Below are 22,886 nucleotides of genomic sequence, written 5' to 3'. Positions count from 1 at the left end.
TTGTGGCTGAGTTTTGTTACTTCTTAGAGGGAGAGGGGGCAAAAGATTGAGGAATTGTTCATTGCACGGTATGCTTGTTCCAGGAACATTTATATATATATATATTACACAAAAAAAAAAAGAGGGAGAAGCTTACTTGGGGGGCGGGGGGACCTGTCCTAAACATATGCATTTCTGAGGTTGCTTTGATTTTTATTAGAACTGCTGGATTATATGAGGGAGGGGTGTAGATGGCAGAGCACTTCAATGCTTTTAAATCTTTCTTGGGTCTTGAAAGACTTCTATAATGTGAGTGTCATTCAAATTTAGGGTATATTGTAAGCTGACATCTTTCAAAGCTTTGTGGAAATCTAGTGTGGTGCTTCTAATAGCAGACAACAGATATTCACTTTGAAGTCTGGAAACTGTATTCACAAATTCTTAATCTGGTCTTTCTCCAACTGCAGATGGCTCTTAGAGGAAGATGCTTTGGATTTTTTTAACTTTATTTACAGTAGGCTAGGCTCAACATCTTTATTATAAAACACAAAGAAACAATCATCTGTGAGTGTGGCTGAATATCAAAGCTTGCTATCTCTTCTGTGTTTGCATGTCTGTCTGTCTGTCTCTTGGTCAAGGGTGTTCAACACCTATTAACACACCTGTGCTTATTTTTTTTTTTTTTTACTCCTCCACCACTTGGCAGTGAATAAGGATCCGTCTTCAGTTTCTGGGATGAGAATCCTGTAGGGGGGCAAACGGCTTGTCTTCCTTCAGCATTCAGCTTAAAAAAGTGCAGGGAGGGTGGTGGCAAGTGGCAAAGGGGACCAGGGGGCACAGGGACGGCGCTGCTGGCGGCAGGGACCGCGCTGAGGAGCAGGAAACTTTCACGCTGGAGTTTCCACTCCTTCCTGAGCAGCTCAGATCTAGCAGCGTTTTCACCTTGAGGGATTTTTCTCATTACTCATTAGTAGAGAGATATGTATCTTGCCAATTTTTTTTCCTTTTTTTTTCTTCTTTTTTAAATGCATAGGTAACTTGACTGTTTTGCTTAAACAAAGTATTTGGGGAGGGGGGGACACGCTCCCCTGTTTCCCCGTGTCTGTTTCTGGAGGACTCTCTGGGAAGGTGATCCTGAGCCGCTTCGGTAGAGGTCACTTGTGTGTGCGTGTGTGTGTGTCCCTGGTGTTTGTGTCTAGCATATGCATGTGGTTTTGCTGACTGCACTTGCAGGCTTGTAAATTTTCACCATGGGAAATTACCAACAAAGCCCAATCTGTCTCCTGGCTGCTTTGCACTTTCCGAGGGCGGCTGTACTTGAGCGAGCTGCAGAACGAGAGGGAAAGAGAGAGGGAGAGAGAGAGAGAGAAAGGGGGAGTTGGGAGGGGGGAGAGGGAGAGGAAGGGTGGGTGGAGGGGGAGAGAGGTAAATAGCCTTAAATCGGAAGAGAGCTGCTTCTCTGTGGTCTTCCACAAGAGCTGCCTGGGCTCTGCTGGCTCAGTAATAACTGAGTGACCTTTTCTTTTGCTGTATTATGTCTGGCTGGTAAGGGATTGCATTTTGCAGCTGATAAAGCCCTGACTTCATTCAACTCGGCTCCTCACACGCTGCTTTAGGTAAGTTGTCTTCAGCCAGGACGGAGACAGACAGCCTTGGACTGCAAGATACTAAAAGGAGGACACCTGTAGCTCGGATGCGGTCAACACAATTACTTGGCGGATCCTTGAGGACCTCATTATTTTAAACTTAAAGAATAGCGATCTCCCTCCCCATCTCTCCCACCCCCTCTTTATTTTTTTTCCCCAAACAATGCTTCTTTTTGACCTTTCCCAAGGAGAAGAGCTACAAAGCAGCCACTGTGCTTATTGAACTGCCTCCCCTATATCGCTTAATTGAGAAGGTAAGTGAGGCAACTGTGTACATAAGCTTTGGGTCATTTGTGTATGTGTGTCTGCATCACTCTCTCTCTCTCTCACTCTCTCTCTGAGTCATAAGCCGGGGCTGCAATACATACACACACATCCCTGCACTGCAACTTTCACTCAGGCTGCAGCTCTGCTGAGACTGTTTTGTTTAAATCATGTGAGGCTTCATTATTTTTATGATGAGACATGAAATACATGCAAGCGGAGGATGCTGAGCGAAACCCATCCAACTGCACGTCTCGAGAAATAGCAGTCAAACTTAACAATGAATCGCAGCATCACACACACACGCGCGTTATTATTGTTATTATTATTCGAGATGCTCTGCAACAAGCAAGAAACGTGCTCTCAATTACCAAGGGAGACGGTTAATTTCCCACTCCCCGGCTTTAATCCACAAGCCTCCCCCGTACAGCAGTTTTAATTTGCAGCCGGTTCGGTGCAGGGTTAACCCTTTGGGCAGCGCGGGGGTGCGCAGGGTGGGAGCGGGGCTGACGGGGTCCAGGCTCCCGCAGCCTCTCCTGGACCAGAGCGGGTGAAGGGCAGCCGGGCTGCCCTTATGAATTAGTACTTCTGCCGACAATCATTTCCTTTTTTTTTTTTTTCTTTTTTTTCCTTCCCCCCCCCCCCCCCCCCCCCATACCGTGCACGATATGCTATGCTAACGCCGCATGTGACAGTTTAATCAAACCCATTTGTTATAACAAAGCTCAGGGACCGCTGGGATTATCGGCTTACGGGCAGAGTTAGGGGGAAGCATGTGGCTTTGTCGCTCGCCATCGCGGCGCGGGGTGTGCCGAGTGCCCCCTCCCCGCATCCCTCCCCTCCGCCCTCGCACCCGGGGATTTGAAAAAAAAAAAAAAAAAAAAAAGGCACTTGCTACTTTTTGCCGGGATTCGGTGCTTCCAATGAGAAGGAGCTCTCCAAGCGCCCGTAAATCAACTCATGCAGAAAAAGGAGAAAAGTTTTGGTAAGGCGGCCGTTCTCCCGTCTCGGGGCGCTGTAAGGTAGAGGTGATGGGGAGAGGTGGGGGACAGCGAGAGCGTTTCTCTTGCCTCTTCGGTCCTGAACGCGTGGCCGTGGCAGCGTCTGTGTCTGCGTGTGCTCTAAATACCCCTTGCCGGGACCGCTCTTTAAACCAATTAATCTCGCTAGGTGCAACAAATATCGCTACGTGCTTTCCCGACACCTCCCTGTCCCCTCTTCTTCTTATCGCCCCATCCTCGCGTTGCCTGGAAAGGAATTAGCACAAAAGGCTTGAGCGTCCAACTCCAAAAGGGATTCTTTGTTGTAGAGTGTATGTTTCTTATTTATTTTTTTATTTTTGCATGTGAGCTGCATCAAAATTGAACTCAGTCTTGCAAATCTCTTGTTGGCCTTTGCCAAGCACTAGCACTTTGCTGCCATGGTAACTGTAATTAAACTGATAAGAGTGGAAAAATGTCAGTATCTCTGAGCCTTGCAGCTGCATTGGAGAAAAAGGGAATCAAATTGGTTCCCAGCACCGCTGCTCTAAAAAAGGAGGGGGGCGCGGAGGAGAGAGGTGGGGGGACATACGAGATGGGTAAGAAGGTGGCTGAGCAGTTCTCATCCCTGAGATCTGGGTACATCTATTTGCTGTGTTGTCCCTTAGGGGGCTGCAGCCTGCAGGGATGCTCTGGGCCAGCGAACAGAGAGAAACAAGCTTTTAGGCCCAGTCTAGCTTTCAGAAAGAGAAGGGGAAAGAAGAAGAGAAATCTTTTGTTTGGTGTCTCTTGGCAATCGACTAGCCATGTTGGCCAAATTCTTTTAATCTGTATCACTGCTCCCAGCTGTGGCACTGCATTCCCATTTTCTAGTTTTTACCTAACCTCTTCTGTTTTCTTTTCTTTTTCCCCACTTCCCAACCCACCTCCTTTAACCCATTTAAAAAAAAAAAAATCTAAAGTATTAAACTGAAAATCAGGTTCCTTTGTAGAAGAAAGGGTAGGAGGTGAAGTTTAGTTATATACCATGGAAAATTAACTCAAATGTATACAGAGGAGACTATATTCAGAGTACTAAAATCTTTATTTAAAAAAAAAAACCAAACCTGAGTGTTATGGAGTTGCGGTTACTTTGTTGTGTTAACTACAGAAGCTGAGACTGTTCGGATGAATGGCACAGAACAAGAGAGCATAATGGAGGCAATCAACCGTTAGGCTGGTTCACAATGCAATCCAGGCAATTAAAAGCTCACCAGAGTTTAAATGAAATGGTTCTACTTATTTCTGTGCACCACACTGCACAGGCTATTATTTATGTCTCTTTTTTTAATTATGATTTCCCTTAAACTGTCAAATAACTCAGAATAGCAGGGTCTTGGAGGCAATAAGAATTTTCCACAGAACAATTTATATGCCAATCTAAAACTAGTTACTACTCCTGATGCGCTACATGCGAGTTCTGAAGTGTTTCTTAGCTTCTGAAACCTTAACTTTTTTTTTTAAGATTCTGTGTGTATTGTCCTGAATAATTGGGGCTCTGAATGCTTTTAGGATGAAGCTACAAAGTGGGAAAGCATTGGAAAAGTATTCTTTTTATCTTCTTCGAGATCTGTAACTCTCTTGTTGACCGTATATTGTCTGTCAGCTTGCTGTCCTTTATAGACCAGCACACTGATACTTAATTTGCTCCAAACTGTTTTGGTTTTGTTTTTTTTTTTAAATAGAGATAAGTTTTGCCTGTCTTGCTGTACATACTGGGTAGGACCATGTGTGTGCCTCCGCTAAAGGGCATGGGGGTAGAGTGGTCTTTGAAAGTTTTTAGGTAATCCAGTGTATAATAATATCCAAGTCTTCCTCCTCTGACATGCCTTTCAAAGACCATGTGTACCACAAGCCAGGAACCGAGTTCTGTGGGTCTTGTTGCCACACTTAGCACCATCAGGGACCAATCCTACTTACAGACACGGCTACATCACTAACAAAATACAGTTCATTATGTTAAATCTTTATTCTCTTTGATTTTTGAGAAGGTTGATGATTGGAATGAAAAAGGATTTTTGTTTCTCTGCCTTTCTCCCGAAGTCTAATTTACCTTTTTCAGGTAATCTTTCCTCTTTATCCTGAAGTTACAGTTACAAATCAGTCGGTAGTGTTTCATCACACAATAATAATAATAACCAGGGATAGGAGTCAGTTGCATCAAACTTATTTGGGGAGACTGAGGGAAATCTGGAAACTTGTGAATCAGGTTGTTAAGTTCTCCCTTCAAAAATCCTAAAGGTGGTGGGTAGTGATGAAGTCTTATTCCTGACGCAGCTTGGCACTTTATGTGCAGTATCTCAGGGACTGGGGGTGGAGGAAGGGAGAGAAGGATAGAGGAAGCCCTTGAAAGCGTATTGGGGTGAAATAAAGAGGGTTCGTTTGACAGTGACAGACTAGGCACTGAAATTTCTGAGTTCTGAAAACAGATCTGCTCTGTGATGCAGAGCACGGGTAGGACTCTGCAGAACTGAAGGGAAAACTGTGTTTAGTTTGATTTTTTTATCTTTTTTTCTCCAGCCTTATGGAATTTTGTAGCACTTATGGAATTGTATGTTTTTTTAGAAGTATTCCATAAGCTCTGCTTTCCTAGGGGAGGGAGAGAGAAGGGCAGCCACACAGCAGTGCTGTGTGCAGCTACCTGATATTTCAGCGGCGAGCAGTTTGGATGGTTTTCTGGGTGCTGTCAGACTCTGAAAGGGTCCTTCCTGTGTCCTAAGAAATAAATGGGTACTTAAACCACAGCCTGTGAAAGGCTGGCTGACAGTAAGCTGCAGGTATTCTTATTGCCAAATTAAGAGAGAGCTAAAAATACATGAGCGCATATCTGAAAAGTGTAGCTGCATTGGAGATCTTATGGGAACATTAAAAGGAAGAGAGATGGTCTGTGAGGTGATCTGCGTTAAGGTGGCTCATATGATACAGAAAAAAAAGTAATAAAATGTTCCGTTTTCAAAATTAAGTGATTTAATCCAGGGCATGCGAAGAAAAGGGCATGTGCAAGGAATTTGGATATACGTAAAACACTTCTTGGAGTGCTATTTTGTGCTTACATTTGTTTAGAACCTGTCTATGCTTCACAAAATAACTTTTTTTTTATAATGAAGCGGTAGTTTGGGAATTAATTTTTTTTTTAACTTTCATTCAAATAGAAGAGCTTAATTTTAAGTAAAGTGTGGAAAAACTCGAATCTGTCAGAGAAGAATAACATTCCTTACCTCCAAAAGCTACTGCAGATTGAATCCCTAATTTGAAGATGCTGCCAGTGAGATGTCAGTACCACCTTTTCTCTAAGGCTAATAGATGTGTAGAGTTGCTAAAGCTAGTTCCATGGGGTGTCTGCCCCCTTTTCGCTCAGCCCTACAAGAAGGGCTTGAGCTAATCAACATGAAGAAAGCAGACAGAGCCTTGTCATTCATGTAGCAAATATATCAAACTGTGCAGGGGTATGTGCAAGAAAAAAACTGCAAGCTGCAGTTTTAACTGTAATACATATAGCCTCGTGTTTTCAGCATATACCTCAGGAATTATCAAGCTTGATTGTTGCAATTTGCTTAGATGTTTACTTGTTTAGCCTTGTTTCTGTGGCTCCTCGTTCCCTTCGGATGGCGCAGGACAGTAGATCAGCCTGGATCAGAGACTGTCAGCCTCCGCTCTCTAACCCGCTTCCTTATCAGGCGACAAAATTTTTACATTAAGATTTTTTTCTTTAAAGCCTTTAACTGCATTAGCTCCTAGTTTATCCTGGTTTCCCTCGAGCTAAAGATTAAAGTCCTAGAACAGCCCTTCATGCTTCTGAACTTTTTTACTGAGTTCCAAGACGCTGAATTAAATTGTGGCTGATTTTATGCATTTGTTCTCTATGTGGCAAAGGAGGAGGGCTGTATATACACTACTGTGATGTGCAACTTTACAGATAAAGGCTTTTTGACCAAGTGAATGTATTAGAGATCCAACAGGACTTCCCTTTGCAGCCTGGTATAGGTTCTTTACCAAAAATCTGATATTTTCATTGCTTTTACACACTTTTTTTCTTTTTTCTTTTTTTTTTTTTTTTGTAGCTGTGCTATTTTGCTACTTCATAGATGTACCCTGGGTTCAGGGGAGTCTGTTAGCAACTGAAAATACTGTAAAGTCTCAGCCTTTGTCTCATGGTGCTTGCTTAGGATAAGGTGTGTGCGTTCGTTCCCAGATCTTGGATAGACTTACTGTGGAAACCTTGTCCAGGTCACTGAATCTCATCCTTCCCCCTTGTGAATGAGAACAAGATCTTACAATTCTGTAAGTGGTGGTGTAGGAGCTGTGAGAGTAGCATTGATTGGGGAGTAATGGGAATGCAGCAATGCCATTTTTTATTCTTATTGATAGAAAAAATACAGACATGATACTTTTGTTACAAGCTTTAGATGTTAAGCAGCAGTATTGCTGTGGTACTTGGGGATACCCACTAGGAAAACTAGCTGCATATCACTGGATGGCTAATTTAACAGTTAAATATATTGCTCTAAAATGCATAATAAAACTGTCTTGTAAAGAGGGGAGCAGGGTGGGTGTGTTCATATGTCATGATAAGAATTACTGGTTTTAATTTGATGATTGCTGAGTAACCCTGGAAAGTCACCTACCTGGCTCCACAGTCACTGCAATCCACATAAATTCACTGTCTTCTACGTATATATATGCGCAGAGATCCTGGGACGCTTCATCCTCTTGTCTTTGTAGTGCTTATATCCATATATTCATACTGTACCATTGCTTCACATGTTACCCTCATTTTCATGTTCTCTCTATGAGGGCTTTAAAAAACAAAACAAACAAAAACCTGAAGCCCAACATGTTCCCATCCTAGCTCCCTGTGCATGCCTGTCTGTTGTGTTGTGTTACAGCACCAACTGAGATCTGCTGATAGAAGCTGGGACTGGAAAGCTTTCTTAACAGTAGGTAGTAGAGCATTCTTGATGAGGAGCTCTTGAATTTGCTTTTCTTTGTTACGAGACTCTATTTGACCTTTCACAGCTTCTACGTAATAACAGGGTGCCATACCATGAATTTTGGGGTAGGATTTGCTTGTAGGCAACAGTATTCATTTCCCAGGCTTGACAAATTCTCACTGTAGTATTCAGATGCACTTTAATGAATAGCACTTTTTTAAAGTTACATCTCTGGCCTTAAATCAGTGAGCTAAACTAATAATCGAACTGCGTGCCAGTTCTCTCTTTTTCTCTGGTGCCTGTTTGATGTCCAACAAAGCATCCACAGGGCTTGTTCTGCTTGTTCTAAGAAATGACTTTCAGAGAATTGGTCTGAGTGTAATGCAATGGCAGTTGTGTGATAAACCAAGAGAGACCAGTCTGTAAGCGCTTTGGGGCAGTGACCTTCTCTTACCATTTACCGTAAAACTGAGGGCAATCGATTTTTGTATGGATCTCTGAAAGCTGGCTGCTGTGTTCTCGCTCAACTGTGTTCCACTTTGGCAAGTTACCTCCCTTAAACAGTGGTTCAGGTGTTTGAATTATTATTTAAATAATCTCTGCTATTAGATCAAAAGGTATATATACTTAATGGACACCACTGTACTCCTTGTTCCAAACTGGCTGTTGGCTAAAATTAGGCTTGGAAAGTAAGGCAGAGGTTTCTTTTATGTTTTTTTTTTCCTTTCCTTCACAAACTAGCAACTCTCTGACCTTGTGCAGTTTATTTAAAAATCAGATTTTTCAGAAGGTCCTTAGACTGCAAGGCTGTAACTGGAGATGCTGATACTGAAGTCTCTGGATATCTGATTTCTTCATTCATGTGTGTAACAAGAACTGAAATCATAAAAACAAAGCACACCGTCCCGGCACCCAAATGTCTGTATGAAACCTTCCTGAAACTCTGACTCTGGGCCTCTAATAACTTCAATCTTTTTTTCTTTAGAATCTAGAGTGCTTTTATATTCTATTAAGATAGCTAAATCTATGTATTTTGAATTATGTTTGTCATCAGAGATATGCTGTTTATTTAAATTTTTGATTGCTTAATATTGGATTCTTTGGGTGAAAGTGGATTACTTTTCAACCAAACTGTTTGAATTTTTCATTTTAATTTTTTAATCCTATTTATTTTCAGCAAAGTGTCCAGGTAAATGAGGTGTTATAGAGAAGCTGAGGAACTTAGAGCAGTGGAAGTTTCTGCTCTCAGATTTATCTGAACATTGTTTTCAGCTTGCTGTGGATTATCTAGGTTATTTCATCCTATCTACAGGACTGCCTTTTTAATGAACTGTGTGTGGGGTGGAGGGCGAAAAGGGTGAGACTTGCACTCAAGAGAATATCTGTGTTCATTCCCCTCTTGTCTCGTTATATTTCAGGTATACAAATGCTCTCAGTCCAGCCAGACACCAAGCCGAAAGGTTGTGCTGGCTGCAACCGTAAGATTAAAGACCGGTATCTTCTAAAGGCCCTGGACAAATATTGGCATGAAGACTGCCTGAAATGTGCCTGCTGTGACTGTCGCCTGGGGGAGGTGGGCTCTACGTTGTACACCAAAGCCAACCTTATCCTTTGTCGCAGAGACTATCTGAGGTAGGCCACATCCTTCTTGCATTCACTAACAAACTTGCTAAATCTTTTCGGCCCTTCCTATGTAGTCACTATGGCAGAAGTGGTAACTGAGGGCTAAAAGGCTGAGTATATGTGGAGGAAAACAAATACCTCAGTATGGAGATAAAACTAAAATCTGAATCACAAAACAGATGTGACCAAGACATGACGGCAGTTGCCAGTTTTCTGATGCTAATGCTAGGGTCCTGCGCTCAGAGGAGAAAGAGAAAAAACACCCACTCCCCCAGCCCCATTTCCCACAGCGCTGTGCTCCTGGAGGGCTCAGGGTCTTCTCCCTCCTCCGCACAGCACGGTGGTGGTCTGAAATTGTGCATCTAGTTTTCACCAGCTCCAGTGCCGGGTTTGAACTCTGCAAGTGAAGAATGCTTCACTTGTCTTCACCTATCCACTTTTGTCCTCTTCATTTGCCAGAGGGATTTATTTTGTGGAAGATTTTATGAATGATGCCATTCAGCTGTTAGAAGCTGAACCAAGATAACCATCTTCCCTCTGCTAAGTAACCACATAGCTAGCTGGCTTATGTTGACTCTAGTCCTGATTTAACTCTGTGACTTGGGTGGGATGCTGGATAACCTGCTGCCACTTCTCAGATAGCAAATTGTCACCTGATTTTCTGTCATCTTGTTTGCTTGTAGATCTACCTTCTCAAAAGTATTTAAAGTATAACTTGTAGTAAAGTACTGATGAGCAGCCGGAGGCTAGTTTATCTGTAGAGTGTGTGTGAACAAATAAGGCTACTTGCAGGAGCCAAGTTTAACCTGCAAGTTTGGTCTCCCTAGGCTCTCAATAGTAAATAGAGAGAAAAGGCCTCTCTAGGGTGACTCAGAGCACCTATTTCCTACAGGAGCCCCTTTCCCACATTCCCTGTAGAGAGGGCCTAATGAGACTAGCTGCCCCAGGCTAATGTGAACTTCTGGGAATATTTCCTCTGCCCCTGTAATGAAGCCTTTTCCTTTTAAAGGGACATTCAAGTCAGTAATACATTGGGGAAAAATTAAAATTCTCTTTGAACACATTAACTTGGAAGTTCAGTTTCAGCACTGGTGCCAAATAGGAGGTTCACGCTGATTGATCAGTTCCCAAGTTGTACAGAATGGGTGGATTAGAACAGGAGTCAAGACTCAAGTGTTAACAGCTATTGGTACTCTGGCTCTCCATGTTACAACCTGTTTTTTTCTAGAGTGGATCACAAACACACTGTGTGTTTGTTGAGCTGGGACTGAAAGACAGACAAAGTTTTTAAGACATGGGCTTGGACTACGTAGTCGTAAAAGTGCTCTTTTACTCATTAATTCTCTGAACTGAGTGCAGGATAGAGTGCTGGCAATTTAGCACAGAGTCTGTGTCTTAAAGCCATCATGATAGAGCTGCCAAGAAGTAGGTAACAAGAACTTACTTTTAAAAACTGGCAGGGAACTGTTTGACCAGAAGAGAATAGTTGTTCATAAATCTAGCTTACTTGTGATCTTAAAGTGTTTGTCTAGAGAGAGGGGTTGAGACAGCTTCTGGGGAAAGATAATGATTTTTAAAACCCATTTTAAGAATCTTACTACAACAAGTGCCTGAAGGAGTGAGAAAACTCTGCTGTGTCTTTATGATCCAAGTTCCAAATTTATGGTGACTTTGAACTTAGTGGATCTCCCAAGTGCAAGTGCACTAGATAGCGTGTTTTAAAATCAAATGTTTAAAATGAAAACTAAACCTAGTAGTAAAGATACAAGCAAAGTATTTCCCCAGAAGATGCACATACACATGCTGTTGCTCTCTGGTCTTTGAAGAAGGAGGAAATAGTTTGCTAACAGATTGTTAAAATTCATACTATGTAATTCAGAGAAAAGAAACTATATTTATCTGTCATAACCACATTCAAAACTCGTGTTTCAGTTACATTGTACACGATGTTTAGATTGGCACTAGTGAAGCCAGCATAGATAGGAAATCCTATAATCAGTTTTATGATGTTTCTGATTTGTCTCTGGGTTTATCAAGTCTTAATGAAGGTATCTTGTCATGAGCCTTTGTTGTTTTTTTTCTGAGTTTCTTGTGTGTAGATTTAAACTTGGTATTTACACTAAACTTCAAGCTGATGCACTTAAGGTAATTGCAGATAGTCATTTGCCTCATTGCATCTTATCTACTTAGTTATGCAGTGAACCTATAAAAGTGATCTTTTTAATGCTAATGTAGAAACTAGTTAAATGTTCTCTAGCTTTGTAGAGAAATAAGCTTTCATATTTAGCAATCCACTTGTGAATGTAAAGAACAAATTACTTTGTACTACTGATCAGATTAGAGTTCGATTACTGTTTCAAGCTATCCTTTTTTTTCTTCCCCCCCACCCTTTTTAACCATAAAGGGAGTCTTTCCTAAATATAAAACTGTTCTAGCTTCCTATTAATTTATGTGGTGCCCTCTAGAGGATATGTGGCTTGCACAACACTATAAAGACTAAAATTGCTTATTAACTTGTCTCTTTGTGTTCATTATGTCTTTCAATAAGACAGCCATTCTACAGATGCTATAAGCAATAATGGACCCAGTTTGGGTGTTTTAACTTTCATGGTTAAATTTGCAAACTGTGTGATTGTGTCTTTGGCTATTTGCAATGATACTTTCAGGATCTCTCATTCAGAGATGCTTGCCAAAAACTAAACACTCCCTCAGCCCCGATGCACACTTTTGTTCTGCATTTGAGCCCTGAGGTACTTAGTTTGGTAAGCTTTTTATAAATAATATGGATCTTCTGAACATCAAAATTTGCTTTGCTTTAGCTCTCTCCTTTGTTAAAATTAGTTAATTTTACAATATTAAAACCTTTTTCTCTGAGTTGAGGTAGGGGTTGGGTGCGGGAGGAGGCAACAAATCTTTATGAGGTAATGAGTTTGGAAGATACTTTGGGTTGGAGAGGCTTTGACTTTACATGTAAGTCACTCCAGTGGTTTCAGAGGTAGTGTATGACACTGCGGGTGTTAGGGTGGCCGCAGAAGGAGCAAACCCTGTTTTGTTAACGAGCATGAGAACTGACTTGAGTAAAGAAGGGGCTCAATGTTAGAAATAACACACTCAGTGAAAATTATATGCAAAGTATAATTCCCCTGCAGGCTTCTGTCTCCTGCTTCTACACTTGTGGGTTAGAAATTGAAGACTTAATTTAAGGAACTTAGGTTTGCACTAGTATTTCAAGTCCATTTACAGTAACTGAAATATGCAAGAAGTTGTGTTATATTTTTTTCCCTTTTTCTTTTTTTTTTTCCTCCAGAACTGTACAGTGACATCTTAATGTATCAGCTTATCCTGCTCTGTCCTCTCTTCTGACTGGCAGCATGTCCATTTACAACCACAATATTCCCTTTGAAATCTGTCATTACTGTCATTAATGACCAGTTGTTATGTTAACAGCCTAAGGGCTGTTAACATGTCAAACTGGTTGTTAACTAGAATGTTATTACTTATTTAAACTGCAGGTATGAGTTGGGTGAAATGTGATTTGGTTATGCGTTCCAGGCTGCTTCTGCTCAAAACAATAGGGGAAAAAGCAGAGCATTTGCCTTTGGGGTGCCACGGGATTTGTTTCCTGTTCCATCTGCTCGTTTGATTTCTGCATATTTGTGAGGACCTGCTACCCCTGGGCAGACTCCTAATTTCAGGTGCAACTAGGCACAATCCTGTCTCTCAGCCTTGCGTGCAAATGTGCAGCCACAGATATTTCCAGATGCACAGTAATGCCTGCTGCACATTTGAGATTAATATCTGGCCCCTAAAAGTGTAAAATGAAAACCTGACAATTACATGTAACTCAGTTGTATTAAATAATGAGCTTCCTTGGATGCAGTGAAAATATGAAAGTACAGCTGTGCTAAGCTAGTAGCAATGTAGGTCAATCACCCTTTTCACTTAGGTTTTTAACTACGCAAACCCTGCTGAGCGACCAATGACTACAAAGTGCTGTTTCATTCCTATTTAATTTTGGCAGCATTTTACTGAAGAGCAGGCATTCTTGCAGCTAAATTATCTTCACCGTTTCTGGTTTTAACTCCAGCTCCATGACACTAAATGTTGGAGTGCGTATCTCTTAGTAAACACAAAGAATAAGGTTTCTGATTTATTTTTTTTTCAAATCCATCTCTTAACGTGGAAATTGAATTAGAACTTTTATTACTTTTTGCATAATTTCCCTAGCCAGGCAAAGACATCATAGGAAAAAGATTAACAAAACTAATATACCGGGGTGGAAATTTTGCCCTTAAATACATCAAGAACCTTATCGGGTATGGAGGAGGTGGTGACACAGAAGTCTATCCCCCCCCGCCGCCAACCACCCAAACTTGGTGTGATTTTTGTACTGCAGACTTTAAAAGTACCACTGAATGGTTATGGAGATGAGTACATCACTACTGAAGACAGGAGTACATCACGTCATTTTTTTTTTTTTTTTTCCCTCCCCACTTGCTGGTTGGAAGACTAAGTTTTTAAAACAGACATATTGGATGAGATCTTCTAAATAATGAGACATGACTACAGAAAATCAAGTGTTTAACCATAGACATAATAAAGATGCTTCCTTTGTAAAATACTTTGCTTGTGAAAGGGTGCAGACTGAAAAGAGTGGAGTTTAGGAAGCAGCCTTTCTCTGTACGACTGCTCGCACTCTAAAGGCAATTCTTATTTTTTAAAAATATTGCATAGAAGTACTTGGAGGGACTTAAAATGTCTTCTGGTCTGGTATTGATTAGCAGATCCTGTTTCTCTCTCGTATCATAGAAAATACACATTAAGTAGCACAAACACCTAAGAGACCAGCTCTCTTAAAGGTGTGTGTAAGTACTATATGTGGATATTTTCACAGGTAGTGGGTTATAAAGTGTTTTCAAAATGACACCTCAGTATGCTTCTTGCCCGGCTTATTAAATAAGGGAAGATTTTTAAAGACTTAAGCACACTGAGTTTTGAGCAATATCGAGGTATTTACAGAAGTGAGACTTAAGAGAGTTCTACTTTCTTCACTAAGGCTTTGTAGAAGTGAATGCTAATTTATACATTAATATCCTTGTTGCAATGCATTAAAGTATTCAAGAGAGTACTAGCTTGCAGGAATAGGCCCTAAAAATATTTTAAAATATATATAAAAATGGTAAGTGTAACAGTTGTAGTAATTTTGCTAATTTTTCTCCTAAATTTACATTAATTGTATCATTTAGCATGTCTTGTAAAAAAAAAAAAAAAAAAAAAGGGCAATTATATTCTCTCTACTGCTACTTGCCAAAGGTTTTGAAGCCCTCAAAATAACCTTAAGTTCTAGAAGGGATAAGGGTGTGCTGCAAGGAGAGTAATGCACATACGCGGAGTTAATCCACCCAACTTGCAAAGAAAAATGTTTCTGATTTAGCTACACTCTGGCTAGTTTAGCTTGTTCTTATTTTAGTTCGTCTGTGATAGCTTTTAATAAGAAACATTTATTAAGCTGTTAAAATTGGTGTTTAAGTCATGTTGAAATGCTGTGAAATATGTGTACTCAAGTTTGACGCTCTTCAGTAGTTCCATGTGTTTCCCCATATCTGCTGGTATTTTTCTTCAGAGCTGCCAGATTTTTAATAATTGTGTTATTTTTAGTGGCTTAAAATACACAGTTTAATTTCCAAGAAAGTGAATGTTCCTTCTTATAAGGCTTCTTGAAAACCAGACGCTTCTTGTGTGTTGTCAAAATACCTCATTAATCCCCTGGAAACGTTCAAAGACTTTCAGGAGACTTTTTTAGATGAAAGTACAGTGCCTCGTAAAGCCGGTTCTGCAGCTCTTCATTACCTTACTACAGCATGGTGTATTTTGATGGAAAATTATTTTACTACAAAGATTTCTGTCAATACCTAGCAGCTCAATAAAGCTTATTAAAAGTGGTGATTTTGGGGCAGCGTAGGTAAGTCTGCAGTGCCAGAGGATGGGATAAGGTTCTTGATAAAAGAATAACATAATTCTATAGGTCGTCTTGGTATTTTTCTATAACCTCTGTTAAAAGAAATGCAAATTACTTGATTGCTTCCTTGCTGAACTTTTCCTCAGAATTGACTTTGTGACTAGTGTTTTTCTGAAATATGTTTAAAATAATGTCTATGTTAAATTTATTTACTTGGGGAATAAATATTATCAACTCTATTATGACATGCGATTTGACATCCAAGGTTTAATTGGAAACTCTGCATTTTTGGCCAGAAGCACATGTGAAACAAGGCATCCATGTATAATGTAGTAGAAGAATATTTATCTCTTATTGCCTAGCAGAGCAATGCTTTTAAAAAGTTCTGATTTGTGTTACGTATTTGTTCCTTTAAAAAGAAAAAGAGAAATAAATATAGATTATGTACATAGCTTGAAATTCTATTTTTGTTGTGGATATTTTAGCAAAAACTGAAAAACAAGTCTCTTCTGTGTAATAAAAAAAAAGTTTCTTACTGAATTTTGTAATGTTATATTTGCTATATTCTTTGAATCTTCCAAATAAGATAAGACATTCCTTCTTGATGTGAATGTTTGAATAATATGTAACACGCATAGCTGGTTTTCCTAAAAATACAGTCATAAGCAAAGTGAAAACTTCAAATACTGCTCACTTGGAAACAGAAATACCATGCAAAACTTTGTAGTAGATAATTGAGACTTGGCCATCAAAATGGACAATGTTGTTACATGCTTTTAACCTTCCCAACTTTGGATGTTGCTTTCTCTTTTGATATCTGAGTGATGTTGAATATATTTGTGGTGGATTTGCAAATCAAAATAAATAGTATGCAGTACTTGAATTCATTCTAAATGAAATTGGTCTTAACTATTGCTGTGCTTAAGAATCCATATTTTGGGTACACCTTCCTCAATGCATTGATTTTTCTGATAGCTAACTTCTCGATGGATTCCTTTAGCACAGTAATGGATGACCTTTTAAATAAATCTAAGTAATAGCCACAGGCTTTTTTTTTTTTTTTGCCCCCCCTCCCCCCCCATCAAAATTAATGAATTTTTGAAGTTTTCTAGGCAAATATCTGAAGCAATAAGTCTACATTATCAAAAAGCTTTACATATTTTGCACCTGCTTCCCTGTGTAATTCTGATACTGTTATTTTACGCCTTCCTGAGTGCTTCTTGCGTATTCTGAATCATTAAGCCTTGACTCTCATTGTATGTGATGGGTAATTTTAAAATGGCTGTGGATATCAGTAGATTCATATTTAAGAGAAAAGACTATTTAAGTCATCTCTAGATTATGCTGCTTTTTTAGATGTATGTATGAATCTATCAAATTATCATCTTCCTGAAAAAGGATGGATGGAAGAGCTTACTGTACCTGATCAGGAAAAAAAAAAAAGAATTCTCTAATGGGCTAGAAGTAACTAAAATTTGGATTTACACAAACTGCTGGTTCTACTTCTTTCTGATACATAGAACGGTATTTAAACAAACACAACCCCTCAAACATATCCTGTGTCAAAAATTCACAAAAGTGTGGTCAGGTCTTGACCACATACAAGTGAAAATACAAATTGCTCAAACAATGGGATAAGTAGTTCAGGCAAGTTTGATTATTAGCAAGCCATGTATCAAAATGAAGCAATGTAACTCTGAGATACCTTGCAAGATCTCCATGCTCTTGTCTTCTCCATGCACCTGTTTGGTATTATACTTGGGCATATATATGTATATGCAGAAATCATAGTGGAATTCTGCACCCCATATTATACAGCTACTTGCAAAGCGATTATGGTCCTGTCTTCTGTAATGCCAGTTCAGACAGACTTTAAATGTATGCTAACAATTAAGCATCTCGACGGCCCCATGGAAATCAGTAAGGTTAGTCGCAGGCCTAATTTAAACATGTGCTAAAATGTGATTGAGTGCCAAAATAGTACATTCATAATTCAGTCTCTATCCCAGCTTTACATCAGAACTGCAGCTACCAGCAACTGCAGAGTATTTAGCACCTATTTTTCAATAACTGCAGTGGCCCCAATTATTAACTGCATAATATTTTCCTTTGGGACTAAAGGGAACCCTGTTTATCTATTTTGTAACAAAGCACTTAAAAAAAAAAAAGGGAACTTCTCACTAGCAGAAAGTCACTTTTATAAAGAGTGTGTTCAGCTCTGGAATGATGTTCCTGGGGAAATTCTTCTGCGGATCTTAAGTGAAGTGACATTCTGCAGTACTAGAATTTAAGCTTTGAATCTTTTCTTTTGCAAAAATGTTATGTTATGTTGGCCCATAGTGTATGAAAGTGAGAAATGCACAACATGCAATGATAAAATTACATTGGGGGCAAGGAGGGCAAGAGCAGAGAACATCGGGGATTTTATTGTATCTTTTCTACGTTTGAAGAGGCGAGAGTGGATGAGTGAGAATAAGTCACGTTATTCATTTGGATGTAAGTGTGATCTATTGGACTAATTAGGAAGTTGCTATACTACACCAAGTACCAAATGTCCCCTTCCTCTTTTATCACTGCTTTTGTATTGCACTTTTGTTTTGAACAAATATTGAATCTTTGGACTTTATGTACAGGAGTTATCACTTTTCTCTCTTGATACTAAAATGTGCAAAATGCTTGTGAATCAAGCCTGATTTTTGTTCAAGATAAGCTTCCAAACCATAAATATCAACATATGCAGAGTCTCAGTTTGTAGCTTAGTGAATGTTATTTATTATATTGTAACCCTGAATTCAACATATTCCACCATGGGACAAAATAAATGTTATTCTTTTATTTATTTTATTTTATAGTGTTATTTCTTTGCAGATACCTGAAAGAAAAATATGTGTTAGAGAAGAGTTGATGCAAAGATAGATTTAATGATTACCCTTCCCACACCCTTAAATGCACCTATTTTAAGAAACAGAGGAATTTATTATTGCTGATCAACTTCTAAAAATACTTCCAGTAACAATCACTGGACGTGGTGTTGTCTATAAGATAAACTTTTAGGAAGGATTTCCAGGTAATGATAGCTTAGAAAGACTTAAAGGTGATGAATTAGGCATGTTAATAAGAATTGCAGTCACTGTGAGTTATTGTCTTAGTTCCCACTTTTTGTCGCTATGTTTGCTTCTTCAAAAATCTTGTTTTTCTGAAGTCAGAACTGTTAAATTCAGAGCTACTACTCTTCCTCAAAATTTGCATTAAAAAATAAGATTTTGTTAGTTTTAGGGGTTTAGGTAGTGGAAAACTTAAAAATTCATCATCCCATAAGAACAGATTTCATTCCTCCACTTTGTAATTTGTGATAAACAAATTTCACACAGAATAAAGAAGTTTCCAGGATTTGAGATTTGGGTTTATAAGAAAAAAAAAAAATCCCCCAAACCTTTCAAAGGTTTATTTATAAAAATATTTATAAGCCTAACCTCTCTGCCTTACATAAAGTGTCAAGGAGGAGGAGGGCAGACTCAATAAAGAGCTGTTCTGCACCAGTTTTTGTTGGCTTCCTTATGTAATTTGTAATCCGATACATTTAAGAACACTTTATACTAAAATAACATTAACCCTAATCCTACAAATGTATACTACATGCTTGACTTGGTGTACCCTGAATAATCCTATTGAAAGCTATAGGGCCTATTAATTTAGAAACATGCCTTAGTAAAGCCAAATATTTAAAATTGTAATAGCTTTCCCAGCAAACCTATCTTGAGTTTTCGTGTCCTTGTTTTTCATGGCTATGTACTGTACAACAGTTACCCCTACCCACAGCATGACATCCCTCGCTGACCCCCGGGTCCAGGAAGAGCTCAAAACCACAACTCTGCTCCTGGCCAGGCACCTTCCTGCCATGTCTAGGATGTCAATCAAAATTTTGACACCTGTAACAACCTTGCCCTGTTTCTGTGTGACAGAAGGGAGGGTTATTTGTATGCTAATCCTGCATGTTACTATAACCAAATCAAACTGCTGGTGGATGATTTAAGGATCTAACTCTAGGCTTGTCTCTACAACCCCGTAGCAGCTGTTGTCTTCACAGTTTTCCTGGGAGACAGCAAGGGGTAGGAGGTAGGAAAAAAACTTTATTAAAAAAGCCCTGCAATTTTTTGTTGATGTTTTTGAATCTTGGGTCCTCGGTTCACTTCCTCTTCAGCTCCAAAATTGTGCTAGTAAAACTGTCCTGTGTACTTAGCAGTTTTGGGCTTCTAGGAGGATGTGTTCATTTTTATGAAGATTCATGTGCTTTTATGCTTCATATTGTACTAAAAAGAAATTCTAGCATGACAGTGAATAATCATAACAGGGAGCACTAAAAACTAAAATAAAATATATTCTTTCTGTTTAGAATTTCACTTATTCAAACAATCTTAAAACCTAGACAAAATGCTGCAAACATTGCAGCAAATGTGCTGGTTTTGATGAGCCTGGCTGTAGTCTAAAGTTAGCCAAGAGCACTTCTCCCAGCACCACCTTCCCTAATTCAGTCATAATGGAGTGAACCACTACTATAAAGAGTCAGCGAGCAAAGCAAAGAGAAATGACGACTTCATAACCACGTATGCAACGATGGCTGTTTTCTGTGCTTTTCTGAGGCCTTCGTTAAGATCCCTGATTCATCCATGTCAGGATCCCAATTACTCTCATTCTCCAAGTGCAGCACAGCCTGAGTGTTTTCCTCTAATAGCCATCACATAATCTTACTTCTTCTCACTATTCCTTGTCTTTTAAGTAGATTTTCATGTAATAATTGTAGGTAAAATATAAATATATATTTTATGAAAGCACAGCTGATATGTGTAGGATAAGTGATAGGTTTCCACCCTTTCAAAAAAAAAAGGAGGAGTGAAGAAAAAAGTTTAGAAGATGATTGCAAGCACGTTTAGTTTCCCAGAAAACCTTACTTGAGTGGAAAGATGTGATTTTTGTCAGTGTAAGCCTGGAAACTACTATCCCTTAAAGGCACTCGAGAATTACCCTTCTTTCCTCCTAAATTTTGAAGAACTGTTTTATGCATGCTTTTAAACACTGCTTCTTTGAATCCTTAAACTGTAGCCGGCATCTTGTGGAAACGAATCTAATCTAGACCCAGTGTGCTTGTCTGTTGAGAAAAGGCAATGGGAAGCGCAGTTTCCATAGCTCATGGGCTGTAGTAGCTTCTGGTAGCACCTTGCTTTCCCAACTGTGTGTTAACATTCAAAGATGGCATCTTCCTGATGGGAACAGACCAGATATTACCAGCATATTTGTTGTCTGCCTCTTGGTTTGTTACATGGAAAAAAACCCAAACACTCCAACATACAGAAGTTACTGCTAATTCAGCGTTACTGCAGTGCTGTTTGTTGGGTGCTGATGGGTGGAGGATGCACAGCAAAGTTCTCGTGTCTGCTCCTGCTTCAGTGGCATGTGTATGGTGAGCACGGTAGTCTCTTCTTCCTCCTGTTATGTACAAGGAACAGAAGAAGTTAGAGAAGCAAAAGGGTTAAGCTGCACCTTTTTCTCTGCTTTTTCAGAAATTTAGAATGCCAAACATGACAGAAATGTGACACTGGAGTAGGCAACTTATCCTTCCTCATCATTAATATTTGGGGAGGTAAAATTATATAAATTGCAAATTTAAGAAAACTTGTCAAGGGAAGACAACATCTTGTCATTACATGGGACCCTTGGTTTCTATTCCTAAAACTGCATGCAGTCAGTAAGACAGCTGCATCTGGGAGGATCACTCTTCCGTAGACTCTCAGTGTTGCTGTCAATTTTCCATCCTCTTTTTGCTCAAAGGAAGCATCATCAAACTGGGCAACTCTCCACTTTCTAGCAATTTGGGAAAGAGTGACAGTTTGCGTGCTCCAAACTGAGTGGTTTTGCTGGAAGATTAATTCATGAAATCCTCTGTCATACTGGATGGGGCCGGGAGGTGGACAGAGGCTGCCAATCGCATGCAGAAGTTTTGGTAAAGAAGAAATCCCTGTTGGGAGTAACCCAATCTCTCTCTGTTCTGCATCACTGTTGCTGCCGCCACCACCCCTCGCCCTCCACCAAAGAAAACCCAAAACAAAAAACACAGTAAAAGTCCTATCTAATTCTACTATTCCATCATACAGATCTGAAAAATATAACAGGCACTCACTAGAAAACAAATGAAAGCAGCACACGCAGCAAGTCAGTAGATGACTAAATTATGGCAGCAAATGTTTGGCTCTGCTAGATTTTAAAGGTCAACTCTGAAAGGCAGGCTGGGAAAAAAGTTCCAGTAAAGGGGCAAGAAAGAATAAAGGCTTGAAGTCAAAGCATGTTGCTATATTTGTCCTAACATAAATGATGTCTAGTCACACATATGATACTTATATCAAATGTTTCTTCTCATAGTCCTAACTATATTGAGCATGCTGTTGTTGCTTCCTTAATGCAATCTCCAAAGGTCAATCGAGTTAAAGAGTCTGGCTGATGAGATTAGATATTACTTCAAAAAATGAGCCAAGAAAGCGTGTTTGGAGAGAGGCCTGAACATGTCTCCAATATAATTCTGTCTGGTTTGCTTCAGGTTCCTGTATATTTTCCTGAAAACACTGTGAACTTAACCGATCTACTTTAGCTCCTAGTGTGCTTTCTCATTCTCTGGTGGTAGCTGAGGTATCTGCATGTCCTCAGGGAGAGATGAGGGAGTCTTCTGGGCACAGGACAAAAATAAAATGACACATTTAAGTGCTTTTTTAATGCTCCAGGGAGATTTTACTATCTGAATTGTGTGCAGTGAGCAGGGATTTTTCATTTCATACATCATTCACGAGTTGCTGCAGCGATTCCGAAGAGTCACACAAGCTGAGTTGCTGCTTGCACCAAAGCATGGAATTTTTAGTTTATGAGTTTTAACAATGGATGTTGGAGCTTTATTAAGGTTTCACCTAAAATTTGCAGTGGGGAGCTACACTGTCAAGTGTTACAGAAAAGGAGTAATGCCTCTCAGGGTGCTAAAGGATACACAGTAATGACTGGCAAGATACAGCATGGTTTTTTTTCCTTCCCCTCCTTGTTCTCCCATTGCTCTTAGATTGATGCACAAGGAAAGTGAGCAAGTCCCTGACTTTGTCTTCAGTCTACATATATTAAATTCTTGTGGTAGGACTAGCTGTGGACTTTGTTTTACATTAGGCTGTTGTAGTGATACAACATTGTGAGCAGCATGTGAAGTTTGCCTCTGTTTTCACCTTCAAATGCATTTATTTAAGATTAGTCAATACCTTTTCCAGCCATTGGGAAGCATCTGGGATGATATACCAAAGGTGAGGTGATTTAAATCTAGTTTTATGAGCAGTTTTCTTCTGCTTTAGAGCCTTTGTAGCAAATGACATGACTCTTTAGCTGTTAACAGTAAAAAAACAGCAGAGTTGGGGAAAGCTAGATAAAGCCTCAGCACCCC

General features: G+C 39.6%; 1 protein-coding gene across 4 annotated transcripts in view; it reads left to right on the top strand.

Annotated features, from left to right (window-relative positions):
* The first annotated feature begins 1,395 nt into the window (after positions 1–1,395).
* Positions 1,396–22,886, top strand: part of LMO3 (LIM domain only 3) — a 56,374-nt gene continuing 34,883 nt past the window's right edge. Inside the window, exons 1-3 of one of the 4 annotated variants that reach the window (XM_069861918.1) lie at positions 1,396–1,595; positions 1,814–1,879; positions 9,258–9,471. In XM_069861918.1, coding sequence (XP_069718019.1) covers positions 9,266–9,471 — 206 coding nt within the window. In that variant the 5' untranslated portion in view covers positions 1,396–1,595; positions 1,814–1,879; positions 9,258–9,265. Of the gene's footprint in view, positions 1,880–2,771; positions 2,875–9,257; positions 9,472–22,886 lie in introns of those variants that run through there. The other 3 variants (XM_069861927.1, XM_069861908.1, XM_069861897.1) reach the window with 3 other exon arrangements.

This window comes from Phaenicophaeus curvirostris, chromosome 1 (genome assembly GCF_032191515.1).
Source record: "Phaenicophaeus curvirostris isolate KB17595 chromosome 1, BPBGC_Pcur_1.0, whole genome shotgun sequence".
Classification (NCBI taxonomy): Eukaryota; Metazoa; Chordata; class Aves; order Cuculiformes; family Cuculidae; genus Phaenicophaeus; species Phaenicophaeus curvirostris.
The sequence above is the reverse complement of the archived record's forward strand: the minus strand, read 5'-3'. Positions and strand labels throughout refer to the sequence as shown.